The sequence below is a fragment of the Sminthopsis crassicaudata genome, chromosome 4 (genome assembly GCF_048593235.1).
Source record: "Sminthopsis crassicaudata isolate SCR6 chromosome 4, ASM4859323v1, whole genome shotgun sequence".
Classification (NCBI taxonomy): Eukaryota; Metazoa; Chordata; class Mammalia; order Dasyuromorphia; family Dasyuridae; genus Sminthopsis; species Sminthopsis crassicaudata.
In genome coordinates this window covers 478,110,855-478,126,462 of record NC_133620.1, presented here as the reverse complement: position 1 = coordinate 478,126,462, position 15,608 = coordinate 478,110,855, and the positions used below count along the sequence as shown (strand labels likewise).

The window sequence follows — 15,608 nt, the reverse complement described above, 5'->3', positions numbered from 1 at the left end:
CGGGCCACGTCACGTGTCCCCCTGGGACGCTGCCCTGGACGCCTCCTGGGGCAGGAGGGGCTCCCTTTCCTTTTCGGACGCTCCTTTTGCACCCCGCGCCTGGGGGCACGCGCTGACCGCCCCAGTTCCTGCACATTTTCTGGAGGTAGACGGCCCCTGACCCCTGACCCCTGATCCCGCCTTATCTGGCACGTGCCTAGAGGAGGAGGGGAGCTGGGGAACAGTCCCGGGGGTCACTACGTCAAACTCCAGGGAGAGAAAACGGAGGAAAGGCCGAGAAAGGGAAAGGGGCGGGGGAGAGCGAGGCGCATACGCACTACTGCCCCAGGACCCCAGCTTGGCCGCCCCGAGGCTCCGCGAGCCTGTTTCCCACAAGGCCGAGCGCTCCCGCACCTTTCTCTCCTCTCCAGAGCAGTTGTCATGGAAACGGCCAGAGGGGTGGGGTAAGGAAACGTGTCTTCTGACGCAACTTCCGTGTGGGGCTCGTTTCCTGGCTCGCAGTCCTCCAAGAGAGAGGCGGTGTCCGGTCCGGTCAGTTGCGAGGGGAGACGGGGTCATTGTGGCCAGAGGGGTCACGATGTGTCCCCTCCCTCGGCCGGACACCCCTTCCCTGCTGCACCCCTGACCCCTGACCTCTGCCCTCTCCCTCCAGTGGCCTTCCTTCTCCTCGCCCAGCCACTCCCCCCTGCTTTTGCTCCTATTTCTTACGGTCCTTTCCTCCTGGTCCTGACCCCGCCCCTCTTTGCGGCCCCTCCCCCATCTTTCCCACCCCTCCCTGTACCTCTGGCTCCTCCCCCTTCCCTTCTCCTCCGCCCCCCCCTCGGTCTGGGAGTCCCTGCCTTTCCCCGCCTGGCCTGGGCTCCGGAAAGGGGCAGCGGGAAGAGCCTGGGGGGGCGGGGCTCAGGGGGAGTCCAGTGTCCCCTCCGGGCAGTCGGAGCCGTGCCAGCCCCGCGCCTGGGGCAGAGGAGCCGGCAGCCTGGCCCGCCCGGCTCTCAGCCCGCAGGGGGTCCCCGGAAAAGTTGTCCCAGGCCGGGCTTCTCCCTGGCCCAGCCCCCCCAGGAGGGGACGGCCCCCGGGGTCTTCACCCTCACTCTCCTTAGGGATGGGGGGGCTTCTCCCTGGCCCAGCTCCCCCCCAGGAGGGGACGGCCCCCGGGGTCTTCACCCCCACTCTCCTTAGGGATGGGGGGGCTTCTCCCTGGCCCAGCCCCTCTGAGGAGGGGACGGCCCCCGGGGTCTTCACCCTCACTCTCCTTAGGGATGGGGGGGCTTCTCCCTGGCCCAGCCCCCCCCCCACCTCACCCCCCCAGGAGGGGACGGCCCCCGGGGTCTTCACCCTCACTCTCCTTAGGGATGGGGGGCTTCTCCCTGGCCCAGCTCCCCCTGAGGAGGGGGACCGGCCTGTGGCCACCTCCCAGCCCTGCAGGCCCACGCCCTCATGACCTGCTTCTCCTCCCCAGCCCTGCCCCTCCAGCCTCCCCCGAGAAGTGAGCTGTGGACGGGCAATGGCCCCCGTGCTCCTGCCGCTCTGCCAGGTGAGTGGCCCGGGCCTGGGGCCCGGCCCAGCCAGAATGACGCAGGGGGGGGCCTTCTCTGTGGCCAGGGGAGGACCACTCCAGGGAGCACCTCTCTGGAGTCAGCCCCATCTGGCCCTTGATTTGGGGTTCCTGTTGGCTCCCCACTAGGCCTTGCTGTGAGGGAGGCAGAGGCAGGCTTTCCTGCAGGAGAGCCGGCCCTCCCCTTGGGCGTCCCAGGCTCGCCCTTTGTGCCAGCTTGTGGGCGCCAGCCAGAGACCCCGGGGTCCCAGAGGAAGACATTTACCCGGGACCCCCGCATCCAGGAGGGCCGGAGACATGCAGGAGCCAAGGCGGCAGAGTCTGGCGGTCAGGGAGGCTTGGTCTCCAAGGTCAGCGTCGGCGGCCGGTGCGGCCTGGGCCTTGGCCGGAGGGACGCTCTGCTATCCCTTCCCTGCGGGGGGGGCCATCTTTGGAGAGGGCTGCTGATGAGCAGGCTTGAGCCTTGGGCCCTGGTCCAGGCTATTGGAGGGGATGCTCTGGGGGCCCCCAGGAGGTGAGGCCGGATGTGAGCCCCCCATCCCGGGCTGCTGCTGTGATGCAGGATGGATGGCTATCAGGAGGGTCTCGGGGAGCCCCTTGGCCCCGGGGGCCTGGAGCAGCACAGACAGAGGCCCTTGGTGTTTCAGGAGCCGGTGACCTTCCAGGATGTGGCGGTGGTCTTCTCCCAGGAGCAGTGGGCTTGCCTGGACCCTTCTCAGAAGGAGCTGTACCGGGATGTGATGCTGGAGACTTACCAGAACCTGCTCTGCCTGGGTGAGGGGGCTTCTCCTGGGACCCTGTGGGGTCTCTGGGCCCTTCGTTAGTCAGAGGCTGAGAAGCGCCTGTCGGGCCTTCAGAAGCTGGGCCCTGTGCTGGGTGCTGAGGACCAGGGAGGAAAGGGTCAGAGTCCCTGCCCTCCAGCTTAGGTTCCAGAAGTAAGAACCCCTCTCGGCAGGTCAGGGGGCCCCCGAGCTGGGGTGCCTGGGGGGGTGAGAGGCGAAGGGTTGTGGGTGGGGAGTGGCTAGAGTTGGGCAGGCTCGGCCCTCAAAGCTGGCAGGAGCCAGAATGTTGGGGGGGGGAGGCATAAAGCGTGGCTCTCCCAGCTCTGGCTGTCACTCTCAGTTGGGATTTGGGTTTTTTTGTCTCTGCTTCCCCTGGTACTTTGGGCTGAGGCTCAGGGAGCTTTCCCTTGACCCAAGACTCCCACTTCCCCTGAGCAGGACTGGCTGGGTCTAAGCCCCGGATGATCCGCCAGCTGGAGCAAGGGGAGGCCCCTTGGACGCCGGAGAGGAGAGTCCTGGGCAGCGGCGGTCCAGGTGAGTGCAGCCCTCCCACAGTGGGGCAGCAGCCTCTGCCCAGCCTGGGGAGAAAAGCCCCCACTGTGGGCCAGCCCCAGGAGGGCCATTCTCTGCCCCCTCAGTCTCCTAACAAGTCCCAGTCTCAGAGAAGGCTCTTGGGGCCTCGGATGTGAAGCTGGCAGGGGCCGCCTCTTCTGACTCCTCAGGTTAGAGGTAAAGAAATGGAGGCTCAGAGAATGGCCTCCGTTGTCCCCCAAGCCAGGCTGGGGTGTGCCTGTTTCTGTGCCGTGACCCGCTCCTTCCTCTCGCCAAGGTCAGCCTGTGCTTGGTCTGGAGCACTCCCAGCTCCCACCACCCCCTTCTCCATCTGCTGGGTGTCCCCATCGGTGACCCACATCCACGTTGGATCAGAACATGATCTGCTCTCCCCCGGGTGGGCGCCTGGCGCTGGCCTCCCCTTCTCAGCTCAAGGCCTTGAATCGTCCGTCAGCTTCTTCCCCTCTCTGCCCTTTGGCTTCTGACTTCATCCCTCAGCTGGCAGAGGCTCTGGTCCCCCACTTGTCATTTCCCCTTCGGATGGGGGTTCTCAGGCCTCAGACAAAAAGAAATGATGCCAGCCTCTGAGATGTCACTGAAGGAAAGCTGTTCCTTCTGTCTTTGGGCTTGGACAGCCAACAAGAAGGTCCACCAGCATTTAACGGCTGGTCCACGACTGTGCTTTCTCCCTGGCCATTCTATCTCCCGGCTCTCCCCCAGCCTGGAACTTTCTCCTCCCCGCCAGCGTCTCCTGGCTCCCTTCGGGTCCCCGCTGGAAGCCCACCTTCTCCAGGAAGCCTTTCCCAACCATTCTGTTCCCTGAGATTCTCTCCCGTCTGTCCATGGTGGTCTGCATGTCGACCCCCTCATTAGGTCAGGACCCCCTGGAGAGCAACGACTTGTTTTGTAGCTGAAGCACTTGGCGCAGTGGGACCGATGACTTCGCATCAGAAACCAGCAGGCCCAATGACTTCGAGACAACGTGATGCTTTCTCCCAAATTTGAATCCTCTTAGTACAAAGTTTTCACCGAGGCTGCAGGTGCAATCGCCAGGGTTGCCCAGTTCAGAATTACAGCCCAGCCATTATTCTTATTTACTAAAACAAAGCTCAGTAAAACATTAAGAAGCTGGGACCCCTTATGGGATAGGAAAAATAATTCCATATTTAGAAATCAGCTGCTTAAGGAGTCATCGAATCCATAGACAGGCAGTTGGGAAATAAATACGGGTGAAATCAGATGAACTGTTTGGAGGAAATGAAATGTTTAGGAATTGGTGAGATGAAGAAAGGAAGGAAACAAGTGTTTATGGAGCATGTACTGTATGCCAAGGACTTTACAGAGATCTCCTTTAATCTCCACCAGAGCTGTGAACTTAGGTCCTTTTATGAACCCCATTTCAGAGTTGAGGAAACTGAAACAAATAGGTTACGTGACTAAGCTAGGGAACAGAACAAGTGAGTCTGAGAATTCCTGACTTCAGCCAGAATTCCATCTGCCTGCCGCCCTAGCTACTTCCTGAAAGGACAATCCTTCTCCAGTTAGTTTATATATTTAATACCAGGCCAAACAAAATAAGGGGAGCTCTTTGTGGGATTTTGTGAATTAACAATGGAACTAATAAGGAGAACTCAGCAGTCATGGTACAGGAACCCTGAAGATAGGGCAGTGGGTCCCTGCTGTAGGTGCTTGGGGTAAAGAGACTATCCCTCCCTCAGGGAGCTGATTCCCCCCTCTCCCTCTGCATCTACATGCAATTAGGTGTTTCTCTGTGTATGTGTGTGCACCCCCAATCCTCAGGGAAGGGCTGGTTTTCTTTTTTTTTTATCCCTTTCTCCCAGTGAACTCAAGGCCTGGACTTTAGGGGGTTGCATACAGAGTAAATCCTGGGCTGGTAAGAAGGCCGGGTTCTCAGTATGATGGGTCAGAATTCCTCATCATGGTCCCAGGGTACCTCCCCTGAGCCCATCACCTCCCTCTTCATGCAGGCACTGTCGTGTTCCGATCTCAACTGGACTTTGATCCATGTCTCCAGGAACACTTTCTGATAGCCTTCCATTGTGCCTTTGAAATCCATAGACTTGAGTTCCCTGGAGTCTAGATATATGGAAAAGTAAGACAGTCAGCACCATGGTAAGATTTAGAGTTTGAACCTGAGATTTGTGGTGGAGCTGATGGCCAGTCCAGTCACTAGACCTCCCTTTCTGCCCCTAGCCCAGGTAGGACTCTCTTCCCTGAAGGTCATCCAGCCACTGCCCAATGATTTCCAAGGAGCAGGAGCTGACTCCATTATGAGGAAGCAGTCTGAAGACCATAAGGATAGTAGTGAGGAGACCCATCTACTACTGATGACCTGTGTGACCAGATCCAAATCCTTCTATTGTTTAGAGACTCTTCTTTTTTAGGTGTTAATTTTTAGGAGTCTTAATATTGTTCTCCCTCACAAGGTGGTTGGGAAGATCAATATGAAAATTTTTTATAGATCATAAATAATGTCTGGCTCAACAAGGTGTTGATATTGTTCTTTCCCCTAACGTTTAGTGAAATTACTGTTTTCAGAAGAGAAGCAGAAGGAGTCAAGTGTGTAACAAGTGGCTCTAATGTTTCCATTTTCTTTATTTCAGATTGGGAGACTAGGCCTGAAAACAAAGAGTCAACTGCAAAACTGGGCTTTTTGATAGAACAGTTAGGCTCGAAGAAACTTATAGGTGATGTTCTCTGTCTCTATAACTTAAAGGAAGACTGGGAAATTGATGCCAGATTAGGGAGCCATCAGAGTATTGAGATGAATGATTCTCAGCAAGAAAAAATCACCCAAACAGAAATTCTCAATGAAGCAAGAAGCCATGAATGTACCACATTCAGTCAAAATATCAGAGTAAAAACAAATCTTTTTTCCCAATATAAAATGTCTCTAGGAAACAACCTCTATAAATATGCTTCACCCAGAAAAAGTTTTCTTCCACTTTCAGACCCAAATAAATATAATATCTGTTCAAAGAAGATATTTTCTCAATATAATGAATATGGGAAATATTTTACTTCTCAATCAGACTTTATTGATTCCCTTAGCTTATATTCTGGAGAGAGAATTAATGAGTATAAAGAATGTGGGAAAGACACAAACCTCAGCCTATTTATTACTTGCCATCAGACAATAGATATTGGAGAAAAAAAATCTAAATGCAGCAACTTTGAAGGGGCTTCCTCAGAAAGTGTAAAGTTTTTTGAACATCAGAGAACTCATGCTGGAGATAAACCTTATGAATATGATGAATGTAAGTCTGTCGATCACAGCTCATATCTTAGTTATCATGAGAGGATTTTCACTGAGAAGAAACCTTATGAATGCAATGATTGTGGAAAGGTTTTTTTTGATAGTAGAATGCTAACTCATCCGAGAACTTACATTGGAGAAATAGCCTATAAATGTGATGAATGTGAAAAGGCTTCCCCCCAGAGTTCAGGAGTCACCCATATTCAGATAATTAGTAGTGTAGAGAAATCTTACAAATGTAAACATTGTTGGAAGACCTTTTGCCAGAAAGGGCAACTTATTGAACATGAGAGAACCCATATTGGAGAGAAACCTTATAAATGTGATCAGTGTGAAAAGACCTTTAGTCAGAGTACTCGTCTTTCCCAACATCAAAGAATTCATACTGGCGAGAAACCTTTTGAATGTAATCACTGTGGGAAGACCTTTTCTGCGAGACGATCACTTACTCAGCATCAAAGGATTCATACTGGAGAGAAACCTTATAAATGTGATCAGTGTGAGAAGACCTTTCACCAGAGTACACATCTTTCCCAACATCAGAGAATTCATACTGGAGAGAAACCTTACAAATGTAATCATTGTTGGAAAGCTTTTCGCCAGAGAGGGCAACTTACTGAAACATGAGAGAAACCCATTACTGGAGAGAAAAACCCTTATAAATTGTGATCAGTGTGAGAAGGACCTTCCATCGGAGCACACACCTTTCCCCAACATCAAAGAAATCCATACTGGTGGAGGAAAACCTTTTTGAATGTAATCACTGTGGGGAAAGGACCTTTTTCTGCGAGGACAGTCCACTTACTCAGCATCAAAGGATTCATACTGGAGAGAAACCTTATAAATGTGATCAGTGTGAGAAGACCTTTCACCAGAGCACACATCTTTTCCCCAACATCAGAGAATTTCATACTGGAGAGAAAACCTTACAAAATGCAAATTATTGTTTGGAAAAGCCTATCGCCAGAGAGGGCAACTTACTGAAACATGAGAGAAATCCATTACTGGAGAGAAAAACCTTATAAAATGTGATCAGTGTGGAGAAGGACCTTCCATCGGAGCACACACACCCTTTCTCAGCATCAAAAGGAATCCATACTGGTGAGAAACCTTTTGAATGTAATTGCTGTGAGAAGACCTTTTCCACAAGGCAATCACTTACTCAGCATGAGAGGATTCATACTGGAGAGAGACCTTATGAATGTAATGAATGCAGAAAGACGTTCCATGTGAAGAAGGAGCTTACCCAGCACCAGAGAATTCACACTGGAGAGAAACCTTATAAATGTTACCACTGTAGAAAGGCCTTCCGCTTGAGTACACAGCTTACCCAGCATCAGAGAATTCATACTGGAGATAAACCTTTTTATTGCAATCACTGTGGGGAGACCTTCCAGCTAAGCACACAGTTTATCCGACATCAGAGAATTCATACTGGAGAGAAACCTTACAGGTGTAATCATTGTTGGAAGTCCTTTTCCCTTAGAGGGCAACTTACTGAACATGAAAGAACCCATACTGAAGAAAAACCTTATAAACGTCATCAGTGTGAAAAGACCTTCCATCGGAGCACACACTTTTCCCAACATCAGAGAATTCACACTAGTGAGAAACCATTTGAAATGTCCATCAATGTAGGAAGTCTTTTCTTTCGGAGAACACATCTTACTCGACACCAGAGAATTCATACTGGAGAAAAAATCTTATAAAATGTGAATCAGTGTGGGGAAGGACTTTTTGGCCAGAAAAGGCAATCTTACTCAACATGAAAAGAATTCATTTTTGAAGAGAAAAACCTTTTTGAGTATAAAACAATGTGGGGAAGTCCCTTTTCTTATCAGCAGAAATCCTTGTCCAACATCAGAGAAATTCATAGTGGAGAGAAAACGTTATAAAATGTCATAAAATGTGGGGAAAAGCTTTTTAGACGAAGTGAGCAATCTTATTAGGCATGAGAGTGTTCATCAAACATAATCAGTATAAGGCCGCCTTTGAAGAGAAAATACAACTTGCCCAACAACAGCAGAACCTTCATACTGGAGATGAGCTTTTTGAGAAGAATCAATGTTAAAAGATTGTGTGTGTGTGTGTAAACTACTTAGCATCAGACAGTTCAAACTGGAAAGAAGTCTTGAGAAAATGGTTCTCATAAAGAAATAACTGACATGAGAATCTTCATAGAGAAAAAAATTTTGTAAATATATTCTGTGTTGGGTGTCCTTCAGTCTAAGTATAGAGATTACCCTGCAACTGATAGTAACCTTAGATATGTACTCAATTGTGTCAAGGTTTTCAATGTGATATCTTCAATTTACATCAGAGAATTCTTACTGGTAAGAAACTTTATTAATATAATCAGTGTCATGAGGCATTCAGCCATAGAGGCCTTCTATCTTAGTTAATATATATGGGAGTAAAATCTCGTGAACATAAAGAGATTGGGGAAGTCTTCTGCTTTAGAGAGCTCCTTATTCTATACCAGGGAGTGAATGTTGGGAAGGCCTTTCAAGTGAGGATATAGCTTACCTACCATTATGGAATTCATATAGGAGAAATCCTTCTGGACATGTTTTTAATGTAAGGAAACCTTAAACACATAGTGGTATCCCAACATCAGTGGTATCATCATTTTGGATAGATACCTTATAAATAGTGTAAAATTAAGAGTGAAAGATAATGAATGTAACGTCATAAATAAATGAATGGAGGGACTCTGTTCCCTGAGTGGACACATCATGAATGTCACAATGGAGGAAAACAGTATTTATGTCAGGAATAAGGAAAGACCTTTTCCTAAAATGCAAAACTTCAAGAGTATTCATTTGAAAGAAACCTAATAAATGTAAAAAACTCTAGGCAGGCCTTCTTAAATTAGAATGATGTAACAATAGAGAATTCTGGAGAGAAATTTTGTAAATGTGGAAAGTCTTCCCTCTGATTGCATTGCTAACTTGGTATCTCAGAATTAATACTAAAGGAAATGGCTTTACTGTTAAAAAAAAAATAAATAACAAATGCAAAAGGGCTTTTTTTCCAAAAGGGAGGACTTGCCTGAAATCAGTGTTTTTATCCTAAATGTTCTGTAATTGGAATGAATTTGGGAAGGTGTTCCTTATGTCAGCACACAGTTTATACAATGACAGAGAATTCATATTGCAGAAAGATTATGAATGGGACAAGTGATAGGCATCTACCATGGTTTAAACACTGTATGAAACATCAAACAGTTCTTTCTCAAGAGAAATGTGTTACATCTATCCCTTAGAAGTTTTAGTTTCTTTGTAAAAAAAATTAAAATAAACATTAAATAGGGTTGTTGCAGTCATACAGATGTAGAATTTTTTTCTAGCTTGGAAAAACAGCTATGAGCTTAAAAAAAAAAATTTAAGTACACATGTTAAAACTTGCACATTTATACAAAGATATGTTTAGGTTTCAGTATTTTACCAAAAATATGTTTCATCTCCCAATGAAAAATCAGCATTTGTTACATTGTAAGTATGTGCTGGATCCTGTGCCTAAGTTCTGTGGATACAATTAGAAGTAACAACCTAGTTCCTGACCCCAAGGATATATCATAATTTGATGAAGTAATTACTCCAGACAAATGTTTTGTTCTGGGCAGTCAGAAGTGATGAATGTAATTGATACATATCCTTTCTAGGAGAATTAGTTACAAAAATAGATTTATTGCACTCCAAAAGAACAACAGTAGGTAAAGAGCTAGAAGATGGAGAAAGGTGGAAGTGTGGAAGGGGAGGTGATTACAACGTTCCTGGGGGGAAATGGGATGGGATGGTGTCATATAAAGGAGTTGACCTTGTTGAGGAGAAATGTAACCAGAATGGATAATGCTTTTTTTGACCTAGAATTAAATATGCTGTAGCACATAGCATATCACAATCTGGCAAACATGCTGCAATATTAAATTCATATCAGTTGCTTTTTGGCAGCAAAAACCTGGATGGTGTGTTGAGAAGTTGGTTCATGAATATAAGAGATTATTTTTGTTCTGTGAGAAACTATTGAATATGAAAAATAAAGTATTTAAATGTTATTCCTAATAACTTACAAAGCAGTAATCATCAAAACAGTCTGATGCTATGGAATAGTGAAATAAATTAGATACACAATACATTATAGTAAAATAACAGAATTCGTGTTTAATTTCAAAAATCCAAGCCCTGGGGGCAAAAACTCATCTTTGACCAAAAAAAAAAACAAAAAACAAAAAACAAAAAAAACACAGTAAAATGAAAAACAGTACAACAAAAATTAAGTATAGACATCTCACACTACATACCAAGAAGATTAGGTCAAAATGGATACATGATTGAGACATAAAGGGTGATGTCATAAGCAAATTACAAAAGCATAGTTTACTTGTCAGATCTATGAATAAGAGAATAGGCAAAAAAAAAAAAAAGTAAAATCATTTTGGTTACGTAAGATTTTGCACCAACAAAATCAACCAAAATTAGAAGACAAAACTGGAGGGAAATTTTTACAGCAAGTTTTTGATAAAAGCTTCATTTTTCAAATAAAGAACTGAGTCAAAATTTAAGAATACAAGTCATTTCCTAATTTAAAAATGGTCAAAGGATATGAACAGGCAGTTTTCAGATTAAGAAATTAAAGCTATAGTTATATGGAAAAAAATGCTATAAGTCACTATTGATTAGAGAAATGTACATTAAAACAACTGACCTCATATCAGATCAGCCAATATGACAAGAAGGGGAAATGATAGAGGGGATGTGGGAAAATTGGCATACCAATGCATAGATGTTGAGATTGTGAATTGATCAACCATTCTGGAGGAGAATTCAAAACTCTGCCCAAAGATTTTTTTTCCTTTGTAACCCAACATTTTATTTTATATATTTTATAAACTTCATTCTGAGAAACATTTTGCCTGATTTCCAGAGGTCCATGACACAAAAAAGTTAAGAAATCTTGCTTATGAACATAAGGATCATAAAAATGACCCCAAAACATTTTTTTATTATAGGTTTTTATTTACAAGTTATATGCATCGGTAATTTTTCAGCATTGACAATTGCAAAACCTTTTATTCCAACTTTTCTCCTCCTTCCTCCCACCCCTTTCCCAAGATGACAGGTTGACCAATACATGTTAAATATGTTAAAGTATAAGTTAAATACAATATATGTATACATGTCCATACTGTTGAGGGACTTCAAAAACTTACAGGGATCATTGGATTTCCTGGAATGTGAAGCAATGGAAAATAGATTGGTTTTGGACTGTCTCTTGGCTGTAGAAGAAGGCATATGTGTGACTGATGTTTACATACTCTCCTTCTAGGACTTCTGGAAATCTTTTACAAAACCATGTTGATTTATGTTGTTTTTTATATCACTACTTGCATGTACAATTCATGTTTGTTACACCCCATTGAGCCTGCTGTGGGGAAAGTCATCAATAACAGCCTGTGCATTATTGTTATGTGCTTGTGTAATACTTCCCATGCTGATGGGTTTGTGCATTCCTGTCTCTAATAAGATCCTTCAGCACAGAAATCCACTAGCAATCCCCACTTCCCTTTGGTGCTTTTCATCTACCTTCCTGAGATGTCAGGGAGAGCATGATCATCTCCTTTTTAGTGTTTTCACCTCCTTTCCTGAAAAATTAGAGAGAGCATGATCATCTCTTTTTGGGGTTCTCACCTCCCTGAAAAGTCAGGAATGGTGTGACCACTTGTGTTCTAAAACAAAAGAAAGCGGGAGATGCAAAGGGCTGAAATTTTTGAGTTAATGCACTGAGGTTGGACAACTAAGCACTTAAGGCTAATTACTAATTGGACAATACTCGATAAGCATATGCTTGGAAAATGACACTTCCCACTATTCTGTGCTGGCTTGATAATTGGTGTATACAGAGAATTGTAGGAGGGACTAGGGGATGGAGTAAGATTAGCCAGAGTCACTTCTGGGGTGGGAGACGAAGAGAAGTCATGGAGATTGTGTCCATCAAATTCACTCCTACCCCTAAAGACCAAGAATAAAGACCAAGGACTTTTGCTTATCCTGACTCCAGCTAATTCTAAGGTATCCAGGGAGCTAACTTGGTCTTCACAATATGTATTAAATTTTTTTTAATAATATATTGGAGAATTTTTAAAAACTCCTTAGTCTTTTTTTTTTCTTCTGTTTTTAAATCTAAAATAATTTTACTGTGTGTGAGAGATGGGGCTTTGGAGATGATGGTGAGTCAAGTAGGAGTAGTATATGTGAGTTAAGTAGTGTTAACTAGAACTAATATTCTAGTAATTTTAATAATTAAAATTTAAAAAGAAAAATTATTTAGTTTCACCAACTGACCCATGTAGCTCAGAAACTAAATTAGAAACAGAGGCTAATATACTCAAATGTAAATGAAATAATTCACAACTCAAAGTAAGTGGTTGGACAAAATGTAGAGTTTGGGGGGAAGAGGAGGAAGAGAGGAAAAGCACTGGATCCGGAACCAGAGCCTCAGTCTGGATTTGCATCATAATCATCACTTGAATTTTTAAAAACTCAATAACATCACCACTAAGAAAATATATTTCTGATTACATGAACAAAAGGGAAGAATCTCAAATGTAATGATGAAAAAAATAGTGGGAAGGAAGGGAACAGCTCTATAAGTACCAGTTATCTAATTATATTACAGAGTAGTAATCACTAAATTAATTTGAAGCTAGTTAATAAACAGTATTGAGCAATAGAATAAATTAAATGCACAACAAGTGGGGGGAAAAAATGAAAACAGTGTTTGATAAATCCAAATATCCCAATTGGTAAAAGACTTACAAAAACTACTAAGAAAATTAGACAATAATCTGGCAGAAATTAGAATAAGACCACTGCCTTCTACCACAAACTCCAAATGCATATATGATTTACATCTAAAAATTCAGATTATAAGTGCAAGGAAGGAATTATGAAAAGTGGAAGACTTTGTGACTAAACCTATGATAGGATCACAGAAATTAGACAATTTTGAGAGCCATAGGGTATAAAAAAGGAGGCAGGTGGAAAGGCAAGGAGAGGAGTTCCTGAATATGCAACTGATTGGCAATAAAGCTGTCTTCTTTTTCCCACTCCTCTGGCTTTTAATGTAGTTAGAACCTCTTCTTCTCAAGAACACAGTTGGCCATGTCCAGGAATGGTAAGCCCCTGGCTGCCCCCAGTGGTAGGATCCAGACACTTAAAAGTTTTTAAATTTATATAAAGGATGCCATTGGAACTAGAATAAGTGAATGGGGGAATCCCTCATAATGGTTATCTCAGAAGATTTATAGGGATTGGGCATATCTATGTGTATAACTAAAACTCATATTCTAATAAAGAAGTTGTTAAACAAGCACTTCCTGAAGAATAAAATGCAAATCACTGTTAACAAATAAAAGAAATTCTTACCCAACCACCTCTAAATTGGCATCTCATACTCATCAAATTCACAATGATGACAATACTCTGTACTGAGGGTTTGAAGCCTTGGGGAAAAAACAGCCCTTTTTGTAGTGAAAAGAAACTGGAAACTGAGTGAATACCCATCACTTGGGGAATGGCTGAATATGTTATGATATATAAATGTTATGAAATTTATTCTATAAGAAATGATCAGCAGGATGATTTCAGAGAAACCTGAAGAGACTTACATGAACTGATGCTGAATGAAATGAGCAGAACCAGGAGATCATTGTACATGGCAGCAATAAAATTATACAATGATCAATTCTGATGGATGTGGTTTTTTCAACAATATGATTCAGATCAGTTCCAATAATCTTGTGAAGAGAGCCATCTACACCCAGAGAGAGGACTGCGGGAACTGAGTGTGGGTCACAACATAGCATTTTCACTCTTTCTTTTGTTTGCTTGCATTTTGTTTTCTCTCTCAGTTTTTTTTCCTTCTTGATCAGATTTTTCTTGTGCAGCAAGATAACTATACATACATACATACATATGTATACATTTATTGGATTTAACATATATTTTAACATATTTAATGTGTTTTGGATTACCTGCCATCTAGGGGAGAGAATGGGGGGGAGGAAGGGATAATTTAGAACAGAAGGTTTTGAAAGGGTTAATGTTGAAAAATTACCTGTGTATATGTTTTGTAAATAAAAAGCTTTAATTTAAAAAAAAAAAAAAAAAGCAAAAAAGTTTGTCCTCCCAAAATGCTTAAGCTTTTCTAGGAGTGATGAGTGATGGAAACAGAGGGACAGCTTGAGACCTGGAAAAACAGGAGGTCTTTCTCCCTACTCCACAGCCCTTCCTGAGTCTTGAGACTTGGGGGCCCTACTCCAGAAAAGCCATTTCCTTCCCCAACACCTCTGCCTAACTTGGACACAAACTCATCTTGGGTCTCTGTTACATCCTCTACAAGGTAAGGTTTGCCCAAGAAGCTTTCATAAGTCTTCAAGTCTTCAAGATGTGGACCCTGGATGAGCTTAGCCTCAATCATGCTAAGAGGTGACTGGGGCTCCCTCTAGGTTCTTGGTCAAGTGATATCTCCCTAGGATCCTTATTACTCTAAGGTTACAACTAGAGAAAACATTGGAAGGGGAAGGGGCACTTCATTTCAAGTTCTCTTTTGGGGGGCTCTCCCTCCCCTAAATTTTCTATTCATTACTAGTTTTTTACACTTAAATCAGTGTCATACTGTTGGGGTATCCAAAAAGTTGGGATACCAGGTTGTGGGTTAAATGTCATCTCTGAAAGAATTTAGGCTCAAAATATCTCCAAATCAAGCAAGAGCATTTATTTGGACATTCACTGTAGACTTAGGCTCTTCCCTTGTCAGAAAGAAACCCACCCACCTATTTTCAGACTATTTTCATCCTCTATAGTCTCATCTTCAACCTCTGGGTATCTTTAAACAACCCGGGACAAGTACTGATTAGCCCATCTCTAGGCAGATCTGGCATCCAGTCTTCCAGGCATTCCATCTGATTCTTCCTTGACCCCTCCTTTTGAACTATCAAATTCTTCCCAGGTCCTGAAACCCCCCAGGCTGTATTTCCCCTATAAAAGATCTGCTCATGAGGAAGTTCTTTTCTAAGTTCTTTTTAGGACTAAGCCCACTATGAGATTCTCATGCTGTCCCTCAGAGTGTTTTCCCTTTAATGGGGCCTTTCTCCATATTGTAGCTAATGGTAGTTAGTCTGCTAAACTCTTCTATGGCTCTAACCTGCCAGTCAATGCATACTAAGGCCTCATGTCTAATCCTCTAATGGATTCTTCTGAACTCCTTTCCTTGATAATGATAACCCAATTGTTCTCCCAACTGTATTTTATATATGTCAGTGCTGATATATATTTTTATCATCTCTTTTGTCCATAAACACTTCCCCTAAATAAACCTACCTTTTGCCAAAGAGAATGGCCATTGTAAATTCGTCACGTTTATTTCAAACTAGGAATTG

General features: G+C 44.1%; 1 protein-coding gene across 2 annotated transcripts; it reads left to right on the top strand.

Moving 5' to 3' along the window:
- The first annotated feature begins 433 nt into the window (after positions 1 to 433).
- LOC141540468 (zinc finger protein 707-like) lies at positions 434 to 5,507 on the top strand. Of its 2 annotated transcripts, none has more exons than XM_074264565.1 (5): positions 434 to 531; positions 1,460 to 1,534; positions 2,203 to 2,329; positions 2,776 to 2,871; positions 3,172 to 5,507. In XM_074264565.1, exons 2-5 carry the CDS (start codon positions 1,505 to 1,507, stop codon positions 3,372 to 3,374), a joined length of 456 nt encoding a protein of 151 aa, XP_074120666.1. In that variant the 5' UTR covers positions 434 to 531; positions 1,460 to 1,504; the 3' UTR covers positions 3,375 to 5,507. The 2 variants fall into 2 exon arrangements, with proteins under 2 accessions (XP_074120666.1, XP_074120667.1); XM_074264566.1 differs by having other exon boundaries at positions 3,167 to 5,507.
- Positions 5,508 to 15,608: the final 10,101 nt, after the last annotated feature.